This window comes from Callionymus lyra, chromosome 18, assembly GCF_982586985.1.
Source record: "Callionymus lyra chromosome 18, fCalLyr1.hap1.1, whole genome shotgun sequence".
NCBI classification, from domain to species: Eukaryota; Metazoa; Chordata; class Actinopteri; order Syngnathiformes; family Callionymidae; genus Callionymus; species Callionymus lyra.
This window is the reverse complement of record NC_141835.1, coordinates 6,285,850-6,308,208: the sequence shown is the minus strand read 5'-3', so window position 1 is coordinate 6,308,208 and position 22,359 is coordinate 6,285,850. Positions and strand designations below refer to the sequence as shown.

The window sequence follows — 22,359 nt, the reverse complement described above, 5'->3', positions numbered from 1 at the left end:
CGAATCTGAACTCGTCGTCTGGTGGATGGTGTTGGACCAGCAGGTGTATCTTCAAACAATGGTGCTTCTGAATGGACGCCATGACAACCCGGAGACTCTTGTCACTGTTTGCTCTGCAGCCACTTCCTGATGAGTTGCACTTCCTGTTGTGTTGTGTTGCGCTTCATCACGGTGAGGGAAACTCCCTGAAGTCATCTACTGAGCTTCGGACTCCACCTCGGGATTTCTAAAGAAACCCCCGACTAGTAAACGCTCATCATTATTTATATATAAGGGGAATTTCTTTCACCTTAAACACGTCTCGCATACTACAAAGTGCGATGAAAATGCATAAAGGTACTTTTCAAGGAAAACCTAAATCTATTTTTTAACGCGTACAACTACACCCCCTCCTGGCGACATCACGCTACAACACACAACTTTTTTTTTAACAAGTTGTTTGACAATAATACAAATAATGCATATTAAGGAACGGGTTTTAAGAGTTTAAAGTTGAATTACAAAACAGAAAACAGATTAAAGTGCAAAATCGGGGACCGTTTGTAAGTAAGTAAGTATTTTTATTTATATAGCTCTTTTCCAGACCAGGGTCACAAAGCGCTTAAACAATCAAAACAATATTCGATAACATTTATACTTTAAAGGTCAAGATAACACTGAGAACAACACGGTTCCAGAAAATCAAGGAAAACCCTTAAATTGATTTTCAAGCGAGCTACTGTACTTTTCTCTTTATAAAAAAGGGCGGAGTAGACTCTACCTGCTCCGGAGGTTGAGGTCGTTTGGTGTCCGGGGGCCACTCCTGAAGTCATTCTATGACTCAGTGGTGGCCTCTGCCATCTTCAACGGTGTGGTCTGCTGGGGGAGCAGCATGACAGCAAAGGATAGGGCTAAACTGGACAGCCTTATTAAGAAGGCCGGTTACGTCCTAGGGCGCCCCCTGGATCCTGTGGAGGAAGTGACTGGAAGGAGGATACGGAGCAAGCTGGACTCCATGAGGAGGAACTTGTCTCACCCTCTCCAGCACACACTGAGGGCATTGAGGAGCTCCATCAGTGATAGGATGCTCCATCCCAGGTGTGTGAGGGAGAGGTACCGCAGGTCCTTCCTCCCTGCTGCCATCAGACTCCACAATAAGAACACACCAGGATAATTATTTAACTGCACCTTTCTTGTTATTTTTGTAAATATGATTAAAAGTGTATATAATATAGTACCGATTTATTTTCTATTTAGATTTTTTCTTTTCTTTTTAATATTTTATTTCTGGGTGTTTTATTTTTCTTCTGGTATACTGCTCTTGCTGTTTGAGAATTACAAAAAAAAGAGATTGTAACTATAAAAATGTATATTTTTTAAACTTCACACAGGATACATTTTTACTTAACCTGACAAGTTTTTAAATAATGGAAACGTTTAACCCATAAAACCCAAAAAAAAAGAAGTTCTGAGGAACTAGTTAATGGCCCTCCCCCGAAAAAAAAAAAAATTGTGTTTAACATCAAAGCCATAAAAGGCTAATTACGTCTGGCTCGACCAGTTCCTGCCGCTTCAATTCATCCAAGGGCTCGTAGAACGTCTGCAGACACACTGAACAGACACACACACACTGGGATAAAAACCAGGAGTCACTTTATTACAAAAAAATTCAAACAAACGTGACAAACGCTCAACAAATCCGAACACAAACGGCCTCGACGTTCACCTCGACACGATCAAATCAGAAAACGAGTGAAAGAAGAAGAACAGACAAAAAAAGAAGAAGAGTTGTGCCTGAGACATTAACCGTCGTAAATAGAAGATAAAAACATGCAGATGGAGCGAGACGTCGCAGCCGTTACAGTACATGCCTTCAATGTGCAAATCAAATGTTCAAATACAAATCTAAAAAGGCAGATTTATTTTCGTGACAGTACAAAAAAAAAAGTAAAAGTATTTTCTTAGTTATAAAAGTTTTTTTTTTTTTAATACAAAACACACAAAGGTTACTCGACTGGTTTTCGCTGCTGGTGGACATTTGACAGTTTCTAGAATGTTCTTCACTTCAAGATAAAACAAAAACAAGAAATTGCGTCTTTAACCAATTAAAGTGAAGGTTGATTTTTTTTTTCTTTCACTCGAGGATTCAAAGTACCAGACGACTAAACGACTTTCAAAACACGTGAAATAGTCAGTATTTCAGAAAAAGATGAAGTCAGTGAAGGCATCATTCGTCGACGTTACTCTGATGGTTTTGACGCTACACAAGCCAAGACCCAGACGGTCTAATACTGTACGGTACGAGCCGAGACTGGGTTCTGTAACACCTGACATGTTCCCAGAATCAACCTCGGAGCTGGTTATTATTTTTAAAAGCTGGTTTAGTTGATGATATCTTTTTTCTTACAAACAACTTTGAGGTTGACGATAATCTCTTGAATACGTGGATCTAAAAGACAGTTTAAAAAACAAACGCAAAAAAATCCATTCACAAAAATAGATATTAAGAAACGCCACAAGGTGTCAGCAGAGAGCAGTGAACCCGCTACAAAAACATGGCGTCACGCGTGCACAGGTTCGTGAGGAGAAACCGCCTTGTGGTGAAGCCAGAAAACCGTCACTTGTTTGACGCATTTAGGGTTAAAAAAACAAAAAAACAAACAAAAAATCAAATGTGTCAATCTGTGCTACAGTGTTTCCAACACCTGTCCTGCAGGCGGAGAGGTCAGAGGTCAGGGGCGTGACCCGGCTGACACGATGGTCTGAAAGTACATTCTTTAGTTCAATAGAATTCCATGGACCGGAACCGCGATCGCGCTACAGTCCGACCGTAAAAGCACAGTGAGGAACGTCCCGACATGGCGGCCCCGGGTATTAAGATTCAGAGTACCAGGAGTAAACCAGGAGAACCAGGAGTAAACCAGGAGTAAACCAGGAGTACCAGGAGAACCAGGAGTAAACCAGGAGAACCAGGAGTAAACCAGGAGTAAACCAGGAGAACCAGGAGTAAACCAGGAGAACCAGGAGTAAACCAGGAGTAAACCAGGAGAACCAGGAGTAAACCAGGAGTAAACCAGGAGTACCAGGAGGTTCACTTTAAAGCAGCTACACACGTCTTAGACTTAAGGCTCAACTCCACACACGTCTGGGTTCAAAAGGATAAAAGCACTTCATGTAAAAATTGAAACGAGTCGGTTCGGGTCGAACAGAATCCAAACGTTTAACTCTTGATTTTTTACTTTAAATAAAGTAACTATTTCAACTCGACCGTCTGACGTCAGACTCAAACCATTCCTGTCGATCAAAGTCATGGAATTGAGTGAATTAAAAGAATCACAATAAACCAGTGATTCACCTTTAGTCGGATCAACGTTCTAGTCGTATTATTAGTGTAACATGTGGGAAATTAAAATGATAAAATGAATTGTAAGGCAAAGTTGTGACGTCCGGGAACACGTGGACTCAAGTTCCTGCACCTGGAGCGGCGAGTCTCTGAAAGACTAGTAGACGCCGCCTCACGCCACCGGCTTGAGCACGGAGCGCAGGCAGCGGCCTTCTTTGGTGAGCTCCCTGGTGAAGCACATGCAGGGCAGAGGGATGGCTTCCTCGCGCCGCGACACCGTGTTGAACTTGCACTTCTTCAGGTGGTCGGCCATGCTGGCGATGTTGGCGAACTTCCACTCGTTCACGGTGCCGAACGCCGTGCTGAACCTCCACACCTGCGCCAGGAGAACCGTGTCGTTTGAATAGTGGATTCGACTTCTTTAAATGCTGAAAATTACTTCAATCAATTACTACAAAAAAAACGCCCTAAAACGTTCTCAAATTGAAATTAAAATCGAAAGAATGAGTTTAGTTTTATTCATTTTAAATTAATCTAAACATGTATAATTAGTGCAGTCCTAACATATTCTGTCAATTAAAAGAAAAAAAAGGTATTATAAATACAATAATTTACTTTTAAATAAAAAACAAATTCAACCTTTTAATAAAAGGCATTATTTAATTGTATTGTTCAATTTTTTTTATACAAAACTTATAGAATTCAAATATTAAAATAAATAAAAGAAAATTATTAAAAAAATAAATAAAAGAATAAAACGTTTTATGCAAATTATTTAATTAAATAAAAAAAAAATATATATATATATAGAAATAATTGAATTAAACTATCCGATAAAAACAAATTAAACCTTTTAATAAAAGGCATTATTTAATTGTATTGTTCAATTTTTTTTATACAAAACTTATATAATTCAAATATTAAAATAAATAAAAGAAAATTATTAAAAAAATAAAAAAATAAATAAAAGAATAAAACGTTTTATGCAAATTATTTAATTAAATTAAAAAAATATATATATATATATAGAAATAATTGAATTAAACTATCCGATAAAAACAAATTAAACCTTTTAATAAAAGGCATTATTTAATTGTATTGTTCAATTTTTTTTATACAAAACTTATAGAATTCAAATATTAAAATAAATTAAAAAAAATATTAAAAAAATAAAAAAAAGAATAAAACGTTTTCATGCAAATTATTTAATTAAATTAAAAATATATATATATATAGAAATAATTGAATTAAACTATCCGATAAAAACAAATGAAACATTTTAATAAAAGGCATTATTTAATTTTATTGTTCAATATATATATATATATTTTTTAAATACAAAACTTATAGAATTCAAATATTAAATAAAAATAAACCTTTTATTTAAAAATATAAAAAAATAAAACGTTTTAATGCAAATTATTTAAATAAATAAAAAAAAAACAATAGAAATAATTTAATTAAACTATCCGATAAAAACAAATTAAACATTTTAATAAAAGGCATTATTTAATTTTATTGTTCAATATATATATATTTTTTTTTAAATACAAAACTTATAGAATTCAAATATTAAATAAAAATAAACCTTTTATTTAAACATATAAAAAAATAAAACGTTTTAATGCAAATTATTTAAATAAATAAAATAAAAAAACTATAGAATTAATTTAATTAAACTATCCGATAAAAACAAATTAAACATTTTAATTTAGAAATTATCGTAAAAAACAAAAGCAATGAATGCCTAAAGGCTTGCGGGTCAAAGTGACCCGAAGGCCCCCCTTTTCTTTTTTTGATATCCCTTGTGTCGTCTCTAGTTGTAAAAGGGCATTTAACCCAAAGGGTTAAAAAACATTTGAAATGTTAAGTCACATCACGGATAAACGTGGAAGGAGAAGTCGGACGAACCTTGTCCGTGATCTGCCAGGTGCCGGATCCGTCCGGACGGCGCTTCTTCTCCCAGAGCAGCACCACCATGCCGCGCATCTGCAGCAGACTGGAACACACGTCCCTCATGGTGCGGGACACCCTGGACAGCTGGCACAGGCTGAAGCTGTCCAGGAAGCTCGCCACGTGCTGCAGCACCTCGAAGGGGAGCCCGCTGAACTGGTCGCACGGAGCCCCGAAGTGACTCCTGCTGTGGCCGGGCAGCACGCCGAAGGAACCCAGATGGCGGTCGTGGATGATCCTGAAGCCCTGGACGGACGGACAGAAGCGCCTCTGCGAGTAGGTGCAGCCGTAGTACGCCAGCGGGCAGCGCTGCTCCATCCAGCCGTTGAGCCCGGCGTGGATGTCTCCGTGCACGTTCTTGAAGTGCGACGAGAACTCGTCTCGCCGGAACAGCTGCCCGCACACGAACGTGAACATGGAGCGCTGCTTGGTCTGGTACCGCGCCACACATTCCAGCACCAGGTCCAGCCTGAGGGTGTGGAAGGGGCTCGGGTTGGAGAGCTGGGGGTTGGCGTGGTCGCAGGCCGAGGCCGAGGCGATGTCGCCCACCATGGTGTTGGTGGCCAGGATGGCGGAGGGAAAGGAGAACGTCTGCGTGCCGAAGTCTATGTGGTACCCGTCCACGAACCGGCTGTCCGAGATCCCGCGACCCCCCGGGGAGTCGCCCAGGCAGAACAGCAAAGCCGCCGTGATGAGGTCGATACCGTGGAGGCCCATCGGGTCGTCGGGCACCTCCAGGTCGGACGTGTCCACGGCCTTGTCCTCCATTTTGGCCCGGAAAAGGTAAGGGTCCGACAACAGCCCCCGGCGCCCGTTAAATGTAAACATACTAATCCCTCTGAGAACTTCTACGCTCTGGAGCTTACGCTCCAAACACCGGTACCGGAGTTCACTGGGCAGGTGCTGTAAGAAACTGTTCCTCATGTGATCCGAGAGCAGCAGCGGCACCGGCGCCGCCTGCGGGGGCGGCTCCAGCGCCTCGACCGCCACGTAGTTCTGGGGCATCTCGGGCCAGACCAGGTCGCCGTCGTTTATCGACTCGTCGATAAGATCCTCCTCCTTCAGGAACATCTCCACGAACTCGCTGTCCTCCGCCCAGTCGATGGCGTCGTCGCCGACCGCACAGTCCACGCCGCCCACCGCCCCGAGCTCGCACTCCGAGTCCGAGTCGCTCACCTGCATGTCCACGTTCTTCTCCGCTTCTGCCACTAAATCCGAGTGTCCGTTCTCGCCGTTGTGCACCGGCGCGTTCTTGTCCGACTTTATGTTCCCGGCGATCACCTCGATGTCCTTGGAACTGGTGAGGATGTCCAGCGCCGCCGCCAGACTCCTGCTGGTCTCCACCGAGGCCCGGTACAGTTCGTTGTAAGGCTCGTCCTCCATCTCTATGGACCCGTGACCCAGCACCGACTCGGCGACTCCGCCGGTCGCCATTTTCTCATCCGCCTCCTTGTCCCCGTTCCTCGACATGTTGGTGGTGACCTTCAGGGACTCCAGCAACATCCTCTGGTCCTGCAGCGCCAGCGCCATGTCCAGCTGCTCCACCTCAAAGTCTTTGCTCAGGTTCTCGTACGACTTGCGGTCGGCGTAGCTCACCGGCCAGCGGTTCCACTCCATGGTGCAGCAGACGATGCTGGCGGGGCAGGTCTCCAGGTGCCGCGCCATCTTGACCCGGGGGATGGTGAACGGGCAGCCGAAGCCGCGGTTGAGACACGGCAGCCGCTCGTAGGGACACAGCAGGCGGTGTTCGTCCAACTTGCAGGAATGGAAAACGGCGCCGCAGACCAGCGGGCAGCCGACGAGGTCGCAGGAAACGTCCGCCTCCGGCCTCACCATGCATCGCCTGTTGAAGCATTTCATGCAGTGAGGGTGCAGAGCCTCCATTTTATCTCAGCTGGGGAGGGAGGAGGGGGTCAAGGATCCACCCTGGAAGAAAAAAAAGAACGACGTATTAAAAGACAAAACTGTCGTTGTGATTATGGAGCTCAATTTGAAATCGTCGGCCAGTTTCTAGGCTGAAACGGCTTATGGTCAATAATGTTTTTAAATACGATTTAAAGTTAAGGACCCACTTATTAGTCAAACTAAATTGAAAGAAGAAAAACATTAATTATTGATGAAAGAATGATTTTAAACAATACGATGTGCTGTCGTCTGGTACCGCGTTTAACCAGGAAGAAAATTGTTGAATAAACATTACACCTTCAGGTGTTGCCTAAAGCAAATATCTCTTTCTAAAGTTACCTCATAAACCGCCCTGAATATGTACATTTAAAACTCTTTTTTTTTTAAAAATTAGTTTCAAGACATTTTAACGCCAATTCAATGCTTTGTTTTGAGAATTTAAATTGAGTTATTGTCCCTTAAAACTTAAAAATGAAGCCGAATCAGTTGAACAAAACTGACTTAAAAGAATAGTTAATGATATACGCCATGTTCCAAATCAAATAATATTATAAATTATCAACTGTAAGAGTAAAATCAAGTTTTATTGTTATAACCTCCAAATTATATCCGCACCATTCCAGAGTTTTGAATTACCTAATAGATCTACATCCACCCACTCCCTCTTAGATCTTTTGCTTGAAGTGCTCCAAATAAATACTGATATAATTGGTCGGTTTGTTTAACAACATTTAAATTGTAAATCGACTTAAACGGTCGACTTGTCCTAATTTATCAAGAATGTTGAAACTTCTGGATTGACCAGGTCACACATGCCTGAGATTTCAGACAAAATGTTTTCACTCGTTTCAAAACCTCTGAGGCAAGTAACATGTTCATCGGAATCGAATATATATCGAATATATATATATATTACGAGTTAATAGATTTATCTGCCAGTTTCAGTCCTACCAGCGACATTCACTGAAATGATCTATGACTTCCAAAGCTAACCTCACAAATAGAACGAATAAAAAAAATGTCTATGGCATGTTTGTCCAATCTGGGCTTTTAATTTGACATATTTTAAGAGCAAAATGTACCAATTTACCGTAAAAGAAATCGATTTAAAATGTTTATCTTAAAGTAATATAGCAAGCTTACAAATAACACCAACCTTTACTTAAATGGGGTAAATATTAAGCTTAAGTTATGACATTTTGAAAGTTCACAAAAATGTCACACCTATTGAGTTAGTATCAGTTCATTTTACCAGTACTTTAATAATATTTACCACAGGAAAAATATGCTTTCGCGCATCACTGGAATAATAATAATAATAATCAAGTTTATTTGTATTGCCCTTTACATTTGATCAACAAATCTCAAAGTATCTATAGTTTAAAATCAGGATAAAGAAATTAAAACAAGACCTGTCTATTTATACTTGTTTGTTTTACATCAATTAAACTTGTACACACAAGCTTATATAAATACATCTGCTGTGAGAGATGCATGTTTAAATGATTGTTTTGGAAACTAAACACACACACACACACCTGACTCTCAGTGTGTGAGCACATGTGTTTACTGAAAACACTAAAGCTGTACATTTCACAACAGTCTCCTTTGGTTACACCAGTTTTGTCTGGACCTCGAGGGCAAACACATCTTGACCTCTTGGGTCGTGACTGTTTTTTTTAAACTGCGGGGGTTTGGTGACAGCTATGACTGAGCATTGATGTGTTTATGATAAATAAACCACGAGTTAAAGAGCAAAAGAGCAGAGAAGGACGTAAACACAGAAGCTACTGTTTGCTAAGCAGCCATGCTTGCGTAACGAAGTAAACAATGCTGTGCACGAACCTCAACAAAACGATAAACTACATCCAAACACACGACAGGTTGATGCTCTGAACAACACACACGCTCACACACACACACGCAACAACACAAAAGAAAAACACAAACAACAGGGATAGCAACTATGCTAACACCATTAGCATCTCTGCGTTAGCCGTTAGCTTCCACAACTGCTTACCCGGGTCAAGGTTCTTTTTTGTTTTTCTTGACTCCTTCAGGAAAAACTAGTTATTTTGTCGTGTGGGAAAAGGTCGCGTGTAAAGGAAGAGAAAACACACGAAAGTGCGTGTTTTCGTCCTGGAAAAGTGTCCTGGCGAGCGCAGGATGTCGCCGGTTCTTCGGCTCCCTGAGTTTGTGTGGAGAGGCGACGCACGATGACGTCATGACGTCGGCGCTGGGGTTTAAATAGAGTCTGGGAAAAACCCCCCGAGGAGCAGCTTCCCCCTCTACGTCTTCCTTTTAAGGATTTATCGCTAAAATACACGATTTCAATTCCACTTATAGCTTTAGATTTTTAATTTTAGTAAAGCACTGAGGAGGAGAAAGAACCCGAAACTCTTATTAAATCATATTTTCTTTCTTTTTCTTCCTTTTATATTATATTTTATATATCATTAACAATGTTGGCGTTAAAATTACAAAACCACTAATGGTTATGACATATTTCGGACATTCAAAGGATTAAAAATAACTTTAATCAAAATATAAATACATTAAAAATAATTTTCAAGTATATTTAGTTAAAAAGAAACCCCCCCAAAAGAACCAATTTAAGGCTGTAGACAGAAATCTTTGAAAAAGATATCCAAAAACAAAAACTTTATTTATAATAAGACTTCTTTTGTTCATTTGTCAGATTTTAACTGTTGTTTATCGCAAAAATACATGATTTAAATTTGAAATATTTCTTCTTCTTCATACACAGCAGTTTTATTTAGTCATTTTATTAAAGAAGGGAAGAAGAAAATGAACCTGAAACATTTTTCTATGATAATATTTCCTTATATTTTCTACTTTTAACATTATTGGCATTAAAATTAGGAGCTAATAATAACTACTTGTAATTATTAAACATTTTTGATATTAAAGGATTTACTTTTATCATTTATAAATCGATTAAAAATACAGTTACTGACTTATATTTTGTATATTTAGTTATTTAGTTAAATAACTAACTAATAAATAACTTATTTAGTTATAAATATATTTCGTTTTTAAAGATTGATTACATTTCAGTCGATATTTAAACAAAAAAACAAACAAAAAACCTGCATTAAAAACTATAGAAAAAAGCAAAAAAAAAAAATGAAAAACATGTTTTTAATTTAATAGCACATTAGTCACAAAAGCAGATTTGGATTTTTTTTTTTTTTAAAGAACTGAGAGCGAAAATGAAACTTTTTTTTTCTTCCTCTACCTTTTATATGTAATAATATAATATAATATAAAAAGTAATATAGCATATTGTAGCATGATGAAGCATCATGTAGCATCATGTATCATCATGTAGCATCATTTAGCATCATTTAGCATCATTTAGCATCATTTAGCATCATTTAGCATATTGTAGCATGATGAAGCATCATGTAGCATGATATAGCATATTGTAGCATCATGTAGCATCATTTAGCATCATTTAGCATATTGTAGCATGATGAAGCATCATGTAGCATGATATAGCATATTGTAGCATCATGTAGCATGATGAAACATCATGTAGCATCATGTAGCATGATATAGCATATTGTAGCATCTTGTAGCATCATGTAGCATCATGTAGCATCATGTAGCATCATGTAGCATTGTGTAGCATCATGTAGAATCATGAAGAATCATGTAGCATCAAGTAGCATCATGTAGCATGATATAGCATCATGTAGCATCATGTAGCATCATGTAGCATGATATAGCATGATAAAGCATCATGTAAAATACACATTTATGAAATTCAATTGTTTGTGTAAATATAATCAAAATAAATTTCAATTACAATTACTATTACTGTTATGTTTTACAATGTTTAGAGGGAAACATGAACTTTGTGATTTAGTTTCAGTTTTTTGTGAAAGAATAACGTAAAAAAAAATGAACTCAATTAACAAGTAACTGGACAAAGATGTATCTTAACAAACATTATAGAAACTTTATTTAGCATAGCTGCTGGTGGTAGAAGGTTCGGTCTCATGAAGCCACCTCCGAGATGTGATGGATGTTGGACAGCGTGAGCTGCGCCTCACGCGCCGGGTAGAAGCGTCGGGATCGAACCCAGAACCTCCCGAACACGCCGGCGACCAGCAGCAGCGCCACCAGCAGGCCGGCCAGGACGAAGGTCTCCACGGGCGGCAGACGTCCGGCTTCTGCGGAACACAAACGTTTGTTACGTCGATTGTTGCGGACGAAAGTGGGTCGACGCGACGACGTACTGGGATCGGCTCCGTCGTCCGGCAGGCGCCGTATGGGTCCGTAGGAGACGGTGTGAGACAGAGGGACGTCCCTCCTCGTCCTCATCTGGCCGTCTTCCCCGGAACAGTTCTGTCCCGGACCAGAGAAGAACCCTGAGTAAACACAACACTCTGGCGCCGAGCCCGTCTAAACTTAGCGCCGCATGTACAGACGGCTGGTGCTGAACTCGCTGACTCACGGGCTGACAGTGACCCGGGGCGTTGTGGCAGATCTGGACGTTGCAGTGGAGGAAGACGTTGGCGTAGGAGCTGCCCACGAACTTGAACATCTGGATCCGGAAGGTGGCCTCCGGACCCTGGCCGTTCCTCATGACGCTGAGGGTCTGCTGGTTGGTCACCACGGGGCAGCTGATGGAGCGCAGAGATAGACGGAAACACGGATAAAAACAAAACACACACTTTAAGCTAAATGCTAACATAGTGTTGTTTTCAGCGGTTGAAATACAAGTCACGTGATCGCTGGGAGTTTAGGAGCCCCAGAAACGAGAATTTCCCCAAGAAAACGCGAGGCTCGTGGGCCAAATCTGGCCGCAGCCTTTGAGCTCGTTGTCTCAAAATCAAAGTAGATTAATGTTCATGTTGGTGACAAATACAGAGGCCAGTGTTTATGCTAAGATGAGAGAAAAAGTAAAGATTAAAACTAGTTTTTAATAAATGTAATGTTTGAGTGAACATAAACAACGATGAGGATAAAAGAACATTTTTGTTGTTCTTGTGGTAAACAAGGAGCATAAAAACGTTTATTATTCATTATTAGCTCTCAAAATGTTAATTTCCACATGTAATTAATATTGTCTAAGTCTAATATAAGACTATTTTCCATTGTTTTTTTTCCAATGGTATAGGCAGGATAATGTACTGGAAAAGAGCGCCACCTTGAATATTTCTCTGATGTAAGTAAGTAAGTAAAGGTTATTTGTTAACCCCCTTTGTAGACCAGGGTCACAAGCCGCTTTAACAATCAAAAACAATACACAGTTAAAATATATACTTTAAAAGGCCAAGACCCATAAGACGAACACAGGAGTTCCAGAAAATCAGGGAAAAGCACAAATAAAAAGGTCTTAATACGTCTTAAGCCAGTGAAGAGTTTTTAGAATCGGGGAAATGTGAGTTCTTCTACTAGAGCAGGTCGGAATTCTCGCTGCAAGAGTTTTTTATGAACTGCTTAATGTTGTATTATGGTGATCTATAAATAGATTATCCTTTTTTTTTGGATGCAGGAGGACAAGCAAATAAATAATAAAGATGATTTTAGCCTCAAAGAATAAAAAGTTACTATTATAATCATAGTTCTCGTGTTAAAATGAGCTTAAACCTATAACGAAAACTACTAATTATTATTACACGTTTGTGAAATTCAAATGATGACTTTTATCAGATTATAATTCCAATAAAAAGAAGTTACTTTTAAATAATAATTAGTCATATTTATTTGATTTAATATCAGTTCTTATTGAACTAAAAACTATAGACAAACATGTTCAGGCAATTCGATGAAATACTTTTTTTTTGTCAAAGGAGCTAAAACCATAGTTTTATTTCGGGTAAATATATATTTAGTTTGATGATCAAAAGTGCGACACCCGTGGTTGGAGGTGAGCGAGAGACACACCTGTCCCTGATGAAGGTGTACTGGATGTTGCTGTAGGGGTCGCTGGCCGGCGTGGCCCAGCATCGGTCCACTCGCAGCACGAGGTGAGCCGGGATCTACGACACAGAAGGGACTTTCTTCACTCCAGGAATCATAGCAGGTAAACAACAGCTGGTGTCAACGTCTCCAATTACCGCCCAGTCACGATGGGTGCGAGGGTAACATTTCCCGGGGTTTGCCTGCAACGCCGCGACACAAACATGTTGCAACTCGATCCAAAAATAGCTGTCGATAGTTGTTTTGTCTGCTCTGCCAAGGAGCTTAAGTTAGCTTAGCATCCGATTGTGCAAACGCCGTTTCACGAGAACACACTTTCAGGAAATCCACGGTGATGCAAGAATCTGTGGAAGCGTCGCCGCACATTCAAAGACGGAGAGATTGGAAACTACCATGTACACTTTGACAAAGTGTAACGAAGGAAGATGCTAACTTGCGATGCTAACAATATGAGTATTCTTAGTGCTAGTTGGACGATAACCGTGTTTATGACATCGAAAGATAATGAAGGAAGATGCTAACTTGCGATGCTAACATTATGAGTATTCTTAGTTGTAGTTGGACGATACCGGTGTTGACATCGAAAGATACCGAAGGAAGATGCTAACTTGTTATGCTAACATTATGAGTATTCTCTGTGTTAGTTGGACGATACCTGTGTTTATGACATCGAATGATAACAAAGGAAGATGCTAACTTACTATGCTAACATTATGAGTAATGTAGTCTTAGTTGGACGATACCTGTGTTTATGACATCGAAAGATAACGAATGAAAATGCTAACTTGCTATGCTAACAATATGAGTATTCTTAGTGTTAGTTGGACGATACCTGTGCTTATGACATCGAATAATAACAAAGGAAGATGCTAACTTACTATGCTAACATTATGAGTAATGTAGTCTTAGTTGGACGATACCTGTGTTTATGACATCGAAAGATAACGAATGAAGATGCTAACTTGCTATGCTAACATTATGAGTATTCTTAGTGTTAGTTGGACGATACCTGTGTTTATCGTATGACATCGAAAGGTAACGAAGGAAGATGCTAACTTGCTATGCTAACATTATGAGCATTCTTAGTGTTAGTTGGACGATACCCGTGTTGGCATCGAAAGATAACGAAGGAAGATGCTAACTTGCTATGCTAACATTATGAGCATTCTTAGTGTTAGTCGGACGATACCTGTGTTGACATCGAAAGATAACGAAGGAAGATGCTAACTTGCGATGCTAACAATATGAGTATTCTTAGTGCTAGTTGGACGATAACCGTGTTTATGACATCGAAAGATAATGAAGGAAGATGCTAACTTGCGATGCTAACATTATATGTATTCTTAGTTGTAGTTGGACGATACCGGTGTTGACATCGAAAGATACCGAAGGAAGATGCTAACTTGTTATGCTAACATTATGAGTATTCTCTGTGTTAGTTGGACGATACCTGTGTTTATGACATCGAATGATAACAAAGGAAGATGCTAACTTACTATGCTAACATTATGAGTAATGTAGTCTTAGTTGGACGATACCTGTGTTTATGACATCGAAAGATAACGAATGAAAATGCTAACTTGCTATGCTAACAATATGAGTATTCTTAGTGTTAGTTGGACGATACCTGTGCTTATGACATCGAATAATAACAAAGGAAGATGCTAACTTACTATGCTAACATTATGAGTAATGTAGTCTTAGTTGGACGATACCTGTGTTTATGACATCGAAAGATAACGAATGAAGATGCTAACTTGCTATGCTAACATTATGAGTATTCTTAGTGTTAGTTGGACGATACCTGTGTTTATCGTATGACATCGAAAGGTAACGAAGGAAGATGCTAACTTGCTATGCTAACATTATGAGCATTCTTAGTGTTAGTTGGACGATACCCGTGTTGGCATCGAAAGATAACGAAGGAAGATGCTAACTTGCTATGCTAACATTATGAGCATTCTTAGTGTTAGTTGGACGATACCCGTGTTGACATCGAAAGATAACGAAGGAAGATGCTAACTTGCTATGCTAACATTATGAGCATTCTCAGTGTTAGTTGGACGATACCCGTGTTGACATCGAAAGATAACGAAGGAAGATGCTAACTTGCTATGCTAACATTATGAGCATTCTCAGTGTTAGTTGGACGATACCCGTGTTGACATCGAAAGATAACGAAGGAAGATGCTAACTTGCTATGCTAACATTATGAGCATTCTCAGTGTTAGTTGGACGATACCCGTGTTGACATCGAAAGATAACGAAGGAAGATGCTAACTTGCTATGCTAACATTATGAGCATTCTCAGTGTTAGTTGGACGATACCCGTGTTGACATCGAAAGATAACGAAGGAAGATGCTTGAGAGATTGGAAGCTACCATGTACACTTTGACAAAGACGTCGTCGTCCAGGGTCAGCGAGGGCACGGTGGTCCACCTGTCCTGGAAGGCCTGGTCCTTGAACAGCAACATGGACACCGAGAAGTTACCGTCCTCCGTGTTCAGGGTGATGGTTCTGGTGGTCACATCCGAGTCAGAAGCTGAAAAAAACCCTGCCTCGGGGACCCCTCAAGAGACTCGGTACCTGATGTCCACCCGGATCATGTTCTCGCCGTCCGGCTGCTGCACCATGTAGTTGATGGGGTAGCGGCACACGAAGGTGATGTTGATGTAGTTCCGGGTGATGACGTCCGTCTGGTTGTTGTGGATGGTGTTTACGAACATGATGTGGGTGTCGTCCGATGCCTTCCCGAAGACAGAGTATTGTTAGTGTTAGTTGGAAGATACCCGTGTTTATGACGTCGAAAGATAACGAATGAAGATGCTAACTTGCTATGCTAACATTATGAATATTCTTAGTGTCAGTTGGACGATACCCGTGTTGACATCGAAAGATACCGAAGGAAGATGCTAACTTGCGATGCTAACAATATGAGTATTCTTAGTGTTAGTTGGACGATACCCGTGTTTATGACATCGAAAGATAACGAAGGAAGATGCTAACTTGTTATGCTAACATTATGAGTATTCTTAGTTGTAGTTGGACGATACCCGTGTTTATGACATCAAAAGATAACGAATGAAGATGCTAACTTGCTATGCTAAAATGATGAGTATTCTTAGTTGTAGTTGGACGATACCGGTGTTGACATCGAAAGATACCGAAGGAAGATGCTAACTTGCTATGCTAACATTATGAGTATTCTTAGTGTTAGTTGGACGATACCTGTGTTGACATCGAAAGATAACGAAGGAAGATGCTAACTTGCTATGCTAACATTATGAGTATTCTTAGTTGTAGTTGGACGATACCCGTGTTTATGACGTCGAAAGATAACGAATGAAGATGCTAACTTGCTATGCTAACATTATGAGTATTCTTAGTTGTAGTTGGACGATACCCGTGTTGACATCGAAAGATACCGAAGGAAGATGCTAACTTGCGATGCTAACAATATGAGTATTCTTAGTGTTAGTTGGACGATACCCGTGTTTATGACATCGAAAGATAACGAAGGAAGATGCTAACTTGTTATGCTAACATTATGAGTATTCTTAGTTGTAGTTGGACGATACCCGTGTTTATGACATCAAAAGATAACGAATGAAGATGCTAACTTGCTATGCTAAAATGATGAGTATTCTTAGTTGTAGTTGGACGATACCGGTGTTGACATCGAAAGATACCGAAGGAAGATGCTAACTTGCTATGCTAACATTATGAGTATTCTTAGTTGTAGTTGGACGATACCCGTGTTTATGACGTCGAAAGATAACGAATGAAGATGCTAACTTGCTATGCTAACATTATGAGTATTCTTAGTTGTAGTTGGACGATACCGGTGTTGACATCGAAAGATACCGAAGGAAGATGCTAACTTGCGATGCTAACATTATGAGTATTCTTTGTGTTAGTTGGACGATACCCGTGTTTATGACATCGAAAGATAACGAAGGAAGATGCTAACTTGTTATGCTAACATTATGAGTATTCTTAGTTGTAGTTGGACGATACCCGTGTTTATGACATCAAAAGATAACGAATGAAGATGCTAACTTGCTATGCTAAAATGATGAGTATTCTTAGTTGTAGTTGGACGATAACGGTGTTGACATCGAAAGATACCGAAGGAAGATGCTAACTTGCTATGCTAACATTATGAGTATTCTTAGTGTTAGTTGGACGATACCTGTGTTGACATCGAAAGATAACGAAGGAAGATGCTAACTTGTGATGCTAACAATATGAGTATTCTTAGTGTTAGTTGGACGATAACCGTGTTTGTGACATCGAAAGATAATGAAGGAAGATGCTAACTTGCGATGCTAACATTATGAGTATTCTTAGTTGTAGTTGGACGATACCGGTGTTGACATCGAAAGATACCGAAGGAAGATGCTAACTCGTTATGCTAACATTATGAGTATTATTTGTGTTAGTTGGACGATACCTGTGTTTATGACATCGAAAGATAACGAAGGAAGATGCTAACTTGCGATGCTAACAATATGAGTATTCTTAGTGTTAGTTGGACGATAACCGTGTTTATGACATCGAAAGATAATGAAGGAAGATGCTAACTTGCGATGCTAACATTATGAGTATTCTTAGTTGTAGTTGGACGATACCGGTGTTGACATCGAAAGATACCGAAGGAAGATGCTAACTTGTTATGCTAACATTATGAGTATTCTTTGTGTTAGTTGGACGATACCTGTGTTTATGACATCGAATGATAACAAAGGAAGATGCTAACTTACTATGCTAACATTATGAGTAATGTAGTCTTAGTTGGACGATACCTGTGTTTATGACATCGAAAGATAACGAATGAAAATGCTAACTTGCTATGCTAACAATATGAGTATTCTTAGTGTTAGTTGGACGATACCTGTGCTTATGACATCGAATAATAACAAAAGAAAGATGCTAACTTACTATGCTAACATTATGAGTAATGTATTCTTAGTTGGACGATACCTGTGTTTATGACATCGAAAGATAACGAATGAAGATGCTAACTTGCTATGCTAACATTATGAGTATTCTTAGTGTTAGTTGGACGATACCTGTGTTTATCGTATGACATCGAAAGGTAACGAAGGAAGATGCTAACTTGCTATGCTAACATTATGAGCATTCTTAGTGTTAGTTGGACGATACCCGTGTTGACATCGAAAGATAACGAAGGAAGATGCTAACTTGCTATGCTAACATTATGAGCATTCTTAGTGTTAGTTGGACGATACCCGTGTTGACATCGAAAGATAACAAAGGAAGATGCTAACTTGCTATGCTAACATTATGAGCATTCTCAGTGTTAGTTGGACGATACCCGTGTTGACATCGAAAGATAACTAAGGAAGATGCTAACTTGCTATGCTAACATTATGAGCATTCTCAGTGTTAGTTGGACGATACCCGTGTTGACATCGAAAGATAACGAAGGAAGATGCTAACTTGCTATGCTAACATTATGAGCATTCTCAGTGTTAGTTGGACGATACCCGTGTTGACATCGAAAGATAACGAAGGAAGATGCTAACTTGCTATGCTAACATTATGAGCATTCTTAGTGTTAGTTGGACGATACCCGTGTTGACATCGAAAGATAACGAAGGAAGATGCTAACTTGCTATGCTAACATTATAGCTATTATTTCAATGTTGTTTTTATTTTCATAAAACAACCTTTTGAGTCCAAACTGCTTCACAGCAGTGAAATGGAGACGGCATTTGCCTTTATTTCCATAATGGCCAAATCTTTTTTATTTAATTACAAGCAAGATAAAGGGCGGATGCGGACTGTGGGTTTTCAAGACACTGTAGTTACACTGTATAAACACTTGCGGGAGCCAGAAACAACCATGTTCAATCCTACGTAGTGACCCTTTAATATTTGGTTCATTTTCTAAAAATAAATTGTATTTTATTTCCAGTTGGTTGCAAGGGGGCGGAGCCTATCCAAGCTACTCGGGGCAAGATGCAGGCAACAGAAGTGCAAGGAAGTGAACAAAAGGTAGTGATGAAGAAAATCGAGAATATGATTCAAGTTAATTTCACTTATTCAACCAGAAAATTAACATATCAATTGTTAAGTATTATTTGAAATACATGTCCTTCATATAGTCTAAAATAGAATCCTTGAATGCAGTGTTACGAGGAAACCACTGGATTTAAATGGTGTCGGAAAATCCGAGTTATTTTCTAGTAGTTGACCTTTTTTAGTAACCCTTTAAACAATGACAATATATTTTTTTTTAATTAAGTTTTCTGGGATTTACAAATTATCCTGAAGGCAGCACGACGGTGTAGCTATCTATTGATAGACAGTGACAAATTCTTCAAAAGAATCCTGGATCCAGATGGTAATCAAGACGCCAATTTAAACATTTGATCCAAGTAGATGTTTGTGTAGTTTTTCTTTGCAGCAAGTAAAAAAAAAATGAATGAGGTATTTCCAGCCTTGCAAACCCATGACCTCCCTGGAGGAGGTAATTAACTGATTTGTCACCTTATGCAAGCGAGTCCAAGCGTCTGTCAACACACAAGTTAAATAATCTCCTCCTGCATCTGACGTAGATAAAAAACAATGAAACCCAGAGCGAGTGAAAAGGTCGAGTCCAGGGTTTGTTTGGACTCCTGCTGGTCCCAGATGGAGCGCTCGCTCCGCCGCTGCCGAGGGTGAATTGATCCCTTTTATAAGTGAGTCCATAAATGACCCTCCACGGGGGCAGCAGCGGGTCTTCGTCAGTCCGGGGACGCGACTCCGTCGAATCATCGCGGAAAAAACGTGTGATTCATGGACCACCGTCTGACCTTTACCCCCCACAACTCACTCATCTCTGGACCGACGCTCACTTTTTAAGAGTTCAAGGTGAAAGAACGTCTGACAGCTGTGACATTCTTGGTCTTTAGCAACAAGGTCTGCCGCAATAAAACCTTATAAAAAAAAAAAACCCACTCAGATTTCCTCCCTGGACGACAGTGGGTTTAACCTTTTAGTTGCTTTACAAGATTAGGGGGGAAAAAAAGGTGTTTTAATTGAGGATTAAACAGAGATTAAACCCGTCACTGGTCGGATTAAGTCGCTCTTCAGCCTCAGTGAGCCTCAACCATTCATCATTTACATGTGAATTCTATTGACGTGTCTTTAGGGGGGAAATGAACAACGCAAGCCTTCTTTTAACAAATGAAACCCCCCTCATCATCATCATCCCCCCGCCTCACTATTCTCTCGTCTGTCTTTTTCTGTCTGTCTCGTCGATGACTTCATCCTGGAGCTTCTATCTCAGACTCTCACGTTCTCGTCCCTTGAGAACTGAATTAACAATCTTCACGTAAACACGTCAGGAATCCAGTCGTTTACCAACATACCAAAGAAAAACAAAGCAGTTCAAGCCCGGGGGCCAACATGAGACCCTTTTACTGCATTTATGTGGCCCGGGAGGGTAGAAATGTTGAAGTTAAAACTATAATTTAATTTGTATTTTTCAACCATCATGACTAAATTGCCTTGAAATATAATATTTTTATTTTTCAAAGTTCCTTTATATCATATTGTCAAGGCGTGTCCACAGCTCAGGATATTAAAATGGGTAAATAATGAAGCAATATACAATCCTAACAACTTTATCTTGATTAAAAAACACACATTTTCCATCCATCTATACTTATATATCTGCTAATCATAATTTCTCATGCATTTCTAATGAGTGATCCGATCTTTTTTGCAGCTTTTACATCAATAGAGTTTTGTTACTAAAAAATATCAGGGACGAAGCAAAAAAGGGACTCAGATTTCTACTTGACAATGTCCTTTAAAAAAAACCTCAAAACAAATTTATTTGTCTGTTTATGTCCAACAAATAAATATTAATTCTTTATTTTTGGGTAAAAAAAAAGAAAAGGGTCTCAATAGAGTAGAAGACTCAAATTTCCATTAATAATTAATCTATACTCATGATATTTATTATTATTAGCGCGACTTCCAGCTACTTCCAAGTAGAGGACACCCTGGAAAGGTCACATATACATACAGACCACAACTCACATTCACACAATAATTAACAGTGACTGTATGTATGTTGTTGGACTGTGGGAGGAAACCAACCAAACATAAACATCAGGGTCAATATTCAAAATGAATGAAACTAAAAATGGATTTTAAACAAAGAAATGTCAACTCTCACCACGACGGTGCCGCAGTCGGACAGATTCGTCCTGATGCTGAAGACGTAGTCGTCGCCGACCTCCTGTCCGCGGCAGTCCGGGTCGTTCAGGTGCAAATCCCAGACCTTGAACAGGAAAATAATCCAGAATAAATATGCGTTTTTTAAGAGTTTCAAGGAAAATGAATGAAGAAATGTTTCGACTTTACATAAACGGGAGGAACTTTGTTGAGGAAGAAGGAGCTCGGGATCACGACCTCCATGTGGTCGTTGGTGCACACCACGGTTTCGTTGAGTTCTGATTGGTGGAGAAGCTTTTCATTTTCAACTTAAATCAAACCGACATTTCAAAAAACGATACAAGTCACTGAAAAGAAGGTTAAAAAATGCAGATTTTAAAAGGGATTCCGAGGGCGTGGACGAAGCTCACCTTCCTCCTCCGGCTCCAGGTACACGGCCGAGATCACCGTCCTCATGCTGAACAGCAAGCAGGCGAAAACCAACCGAGCCGGCGGCATCTTCTTCCTCCGGGACCCCCGAGTCTCCTGCAACTGTCACTGGAAGACGTAGCACTCTCTCTCTCGCTCTCACGAACCCCTCGAAACGCGACTGAAGTGAGAGCCTCCGTCCGGCCCTTAAAAACACCAGCTTGAGTGATGTTCGCGCCGACAATGAGATTCCGCACATGAATGGAGGGAACCGAGGGGAGTCCGAGGAAACACGTATGTCACCCCGCCCACGAAAAAAAAAAAAAAAACCCCTCTTTTGGTAAACATCTTACAACCGACCGGTCGACAACAAGACGTCTGGTTACCATGCAGGGGAGCGACAACAGTGCGCGGCTGGTGACTCTTTGTTGTCTGCGCCTTTTGTTCCGGCCGTTTTAAAAACCTTTACTGGAGCGGGAACCTCGGTGAGTCGGACCAAAAGAAACCCATTAAGAGTGGAGGGCAATCCAGGATGTGGGACAAGGACTTGTGAGTGTGTGTGTGTGTGTGTGTGTGGCACACATGGATCATAAAAGACTGTAAAAAAAAAAAAAAAGGCTCA

General features: G+C 39.9%; 2 protein-coding genes across 2 annotated transcripts; both read right to left on the bottom strand.

The window, feature by feature from the left end:
- Positions 1-1,615: 1,615 nt before the first annotated feature.
- fbxo30a (F-box protein 30a) lies at positions 1,616-9,373 on the bottom strand. Its single transcript, XM_087779283.1, has 3 exons — positions 9,201-9,373; positions 5,234-7,201; positions 1,616-3,698 (listed from the first exon to the last, which is right to left on the bottom strand). The coding sequence occupies exons 2-3, from the start codon at positions 7,157-7,159 to the stop codon at positions 3,495-3,497; spliced, it is 2,130 nt and encodes a 709-aa protein (XP_087635409.1). The 5' UTR covers positions 7,160-7,201; positions 9,201-9,373; the 3' UTR covers positions 1,616-3,494.
- Positions 9,374-11,073: 1,700 nt separating this feature from the next.
- LOC148060281 (uromodulin) lies at positions 11,074-22,318 on the bottom strand. Its single transcript, XM_087779523.1, has 9 exons — positions 21,740-22,318; positions 21,519-21,607; positions 21,331-21,435; positions 15,723-15,883; positions 15,518-15,653; positions 13,100-13,194; positions 11,664-11,832; positions 11,446-11,554; positions 11,074-11,379 (listed from the first exon to the last, which is right to left on the bottom strand). The coding sequence occupies exons 1-9, from the start codon at positions 21,825-21,827 to the stop codon at positions 11,204-11,206; spliced, it is 1,128 nt and encodes a 375-aa protein (XP_087635649.1). The 5' UTR covers positions 21,828-22,318; the 3' UTR covers positions 11,074-11,203.
- Between the last annotated feature and the right edge of the window lie 41 nt (positions 22,319-22,359).

What these genes read in the sequence shown, in the direction of transcription:
- fbxo30a (XM_087779283.1), bottom strand. Translation starts at nt 7,159, where the DNA reads ATGGAGGCTCTGCACCCTCACTGCATGAAATGCTTCAACAGGCGATGC. An exon ending in CCTGGCAGATCACGGACAAG is followed by an intron (nt 3,699 to 5,233) that starts GTTCGTCCGACT and finishes CTCCTGGCGCAG; the next exon opens with GTGTGGAGGTTCAGCACGGC.
- LOC148060281 (XM_087779523.1), bottom strand. Translation starts at nt 21,827, where the DNA reads ATGCCGCCGGCTCGGTTGGTTTTCGCCTGCTTGCTGTTCAGCATGAGG. An exon ending in CCGACTGCGGCACCGTCGTG is followed by an intron (nt 15,884 to 21,330) that starts GTGAGAGTTGAC and finishes GTCTTCGGGAAG; the next exon opens with GCATCGGACGACACCCACAT. An exon ending in TACACCTTCATCAGGGACAG is followed by an intron (nt 11,833 to 13,099) that starts GTGTGTCTCTCG and finishes GCGCTCCATCAG; the next exon opens with CTGCCCCGTGGTGACCAACC.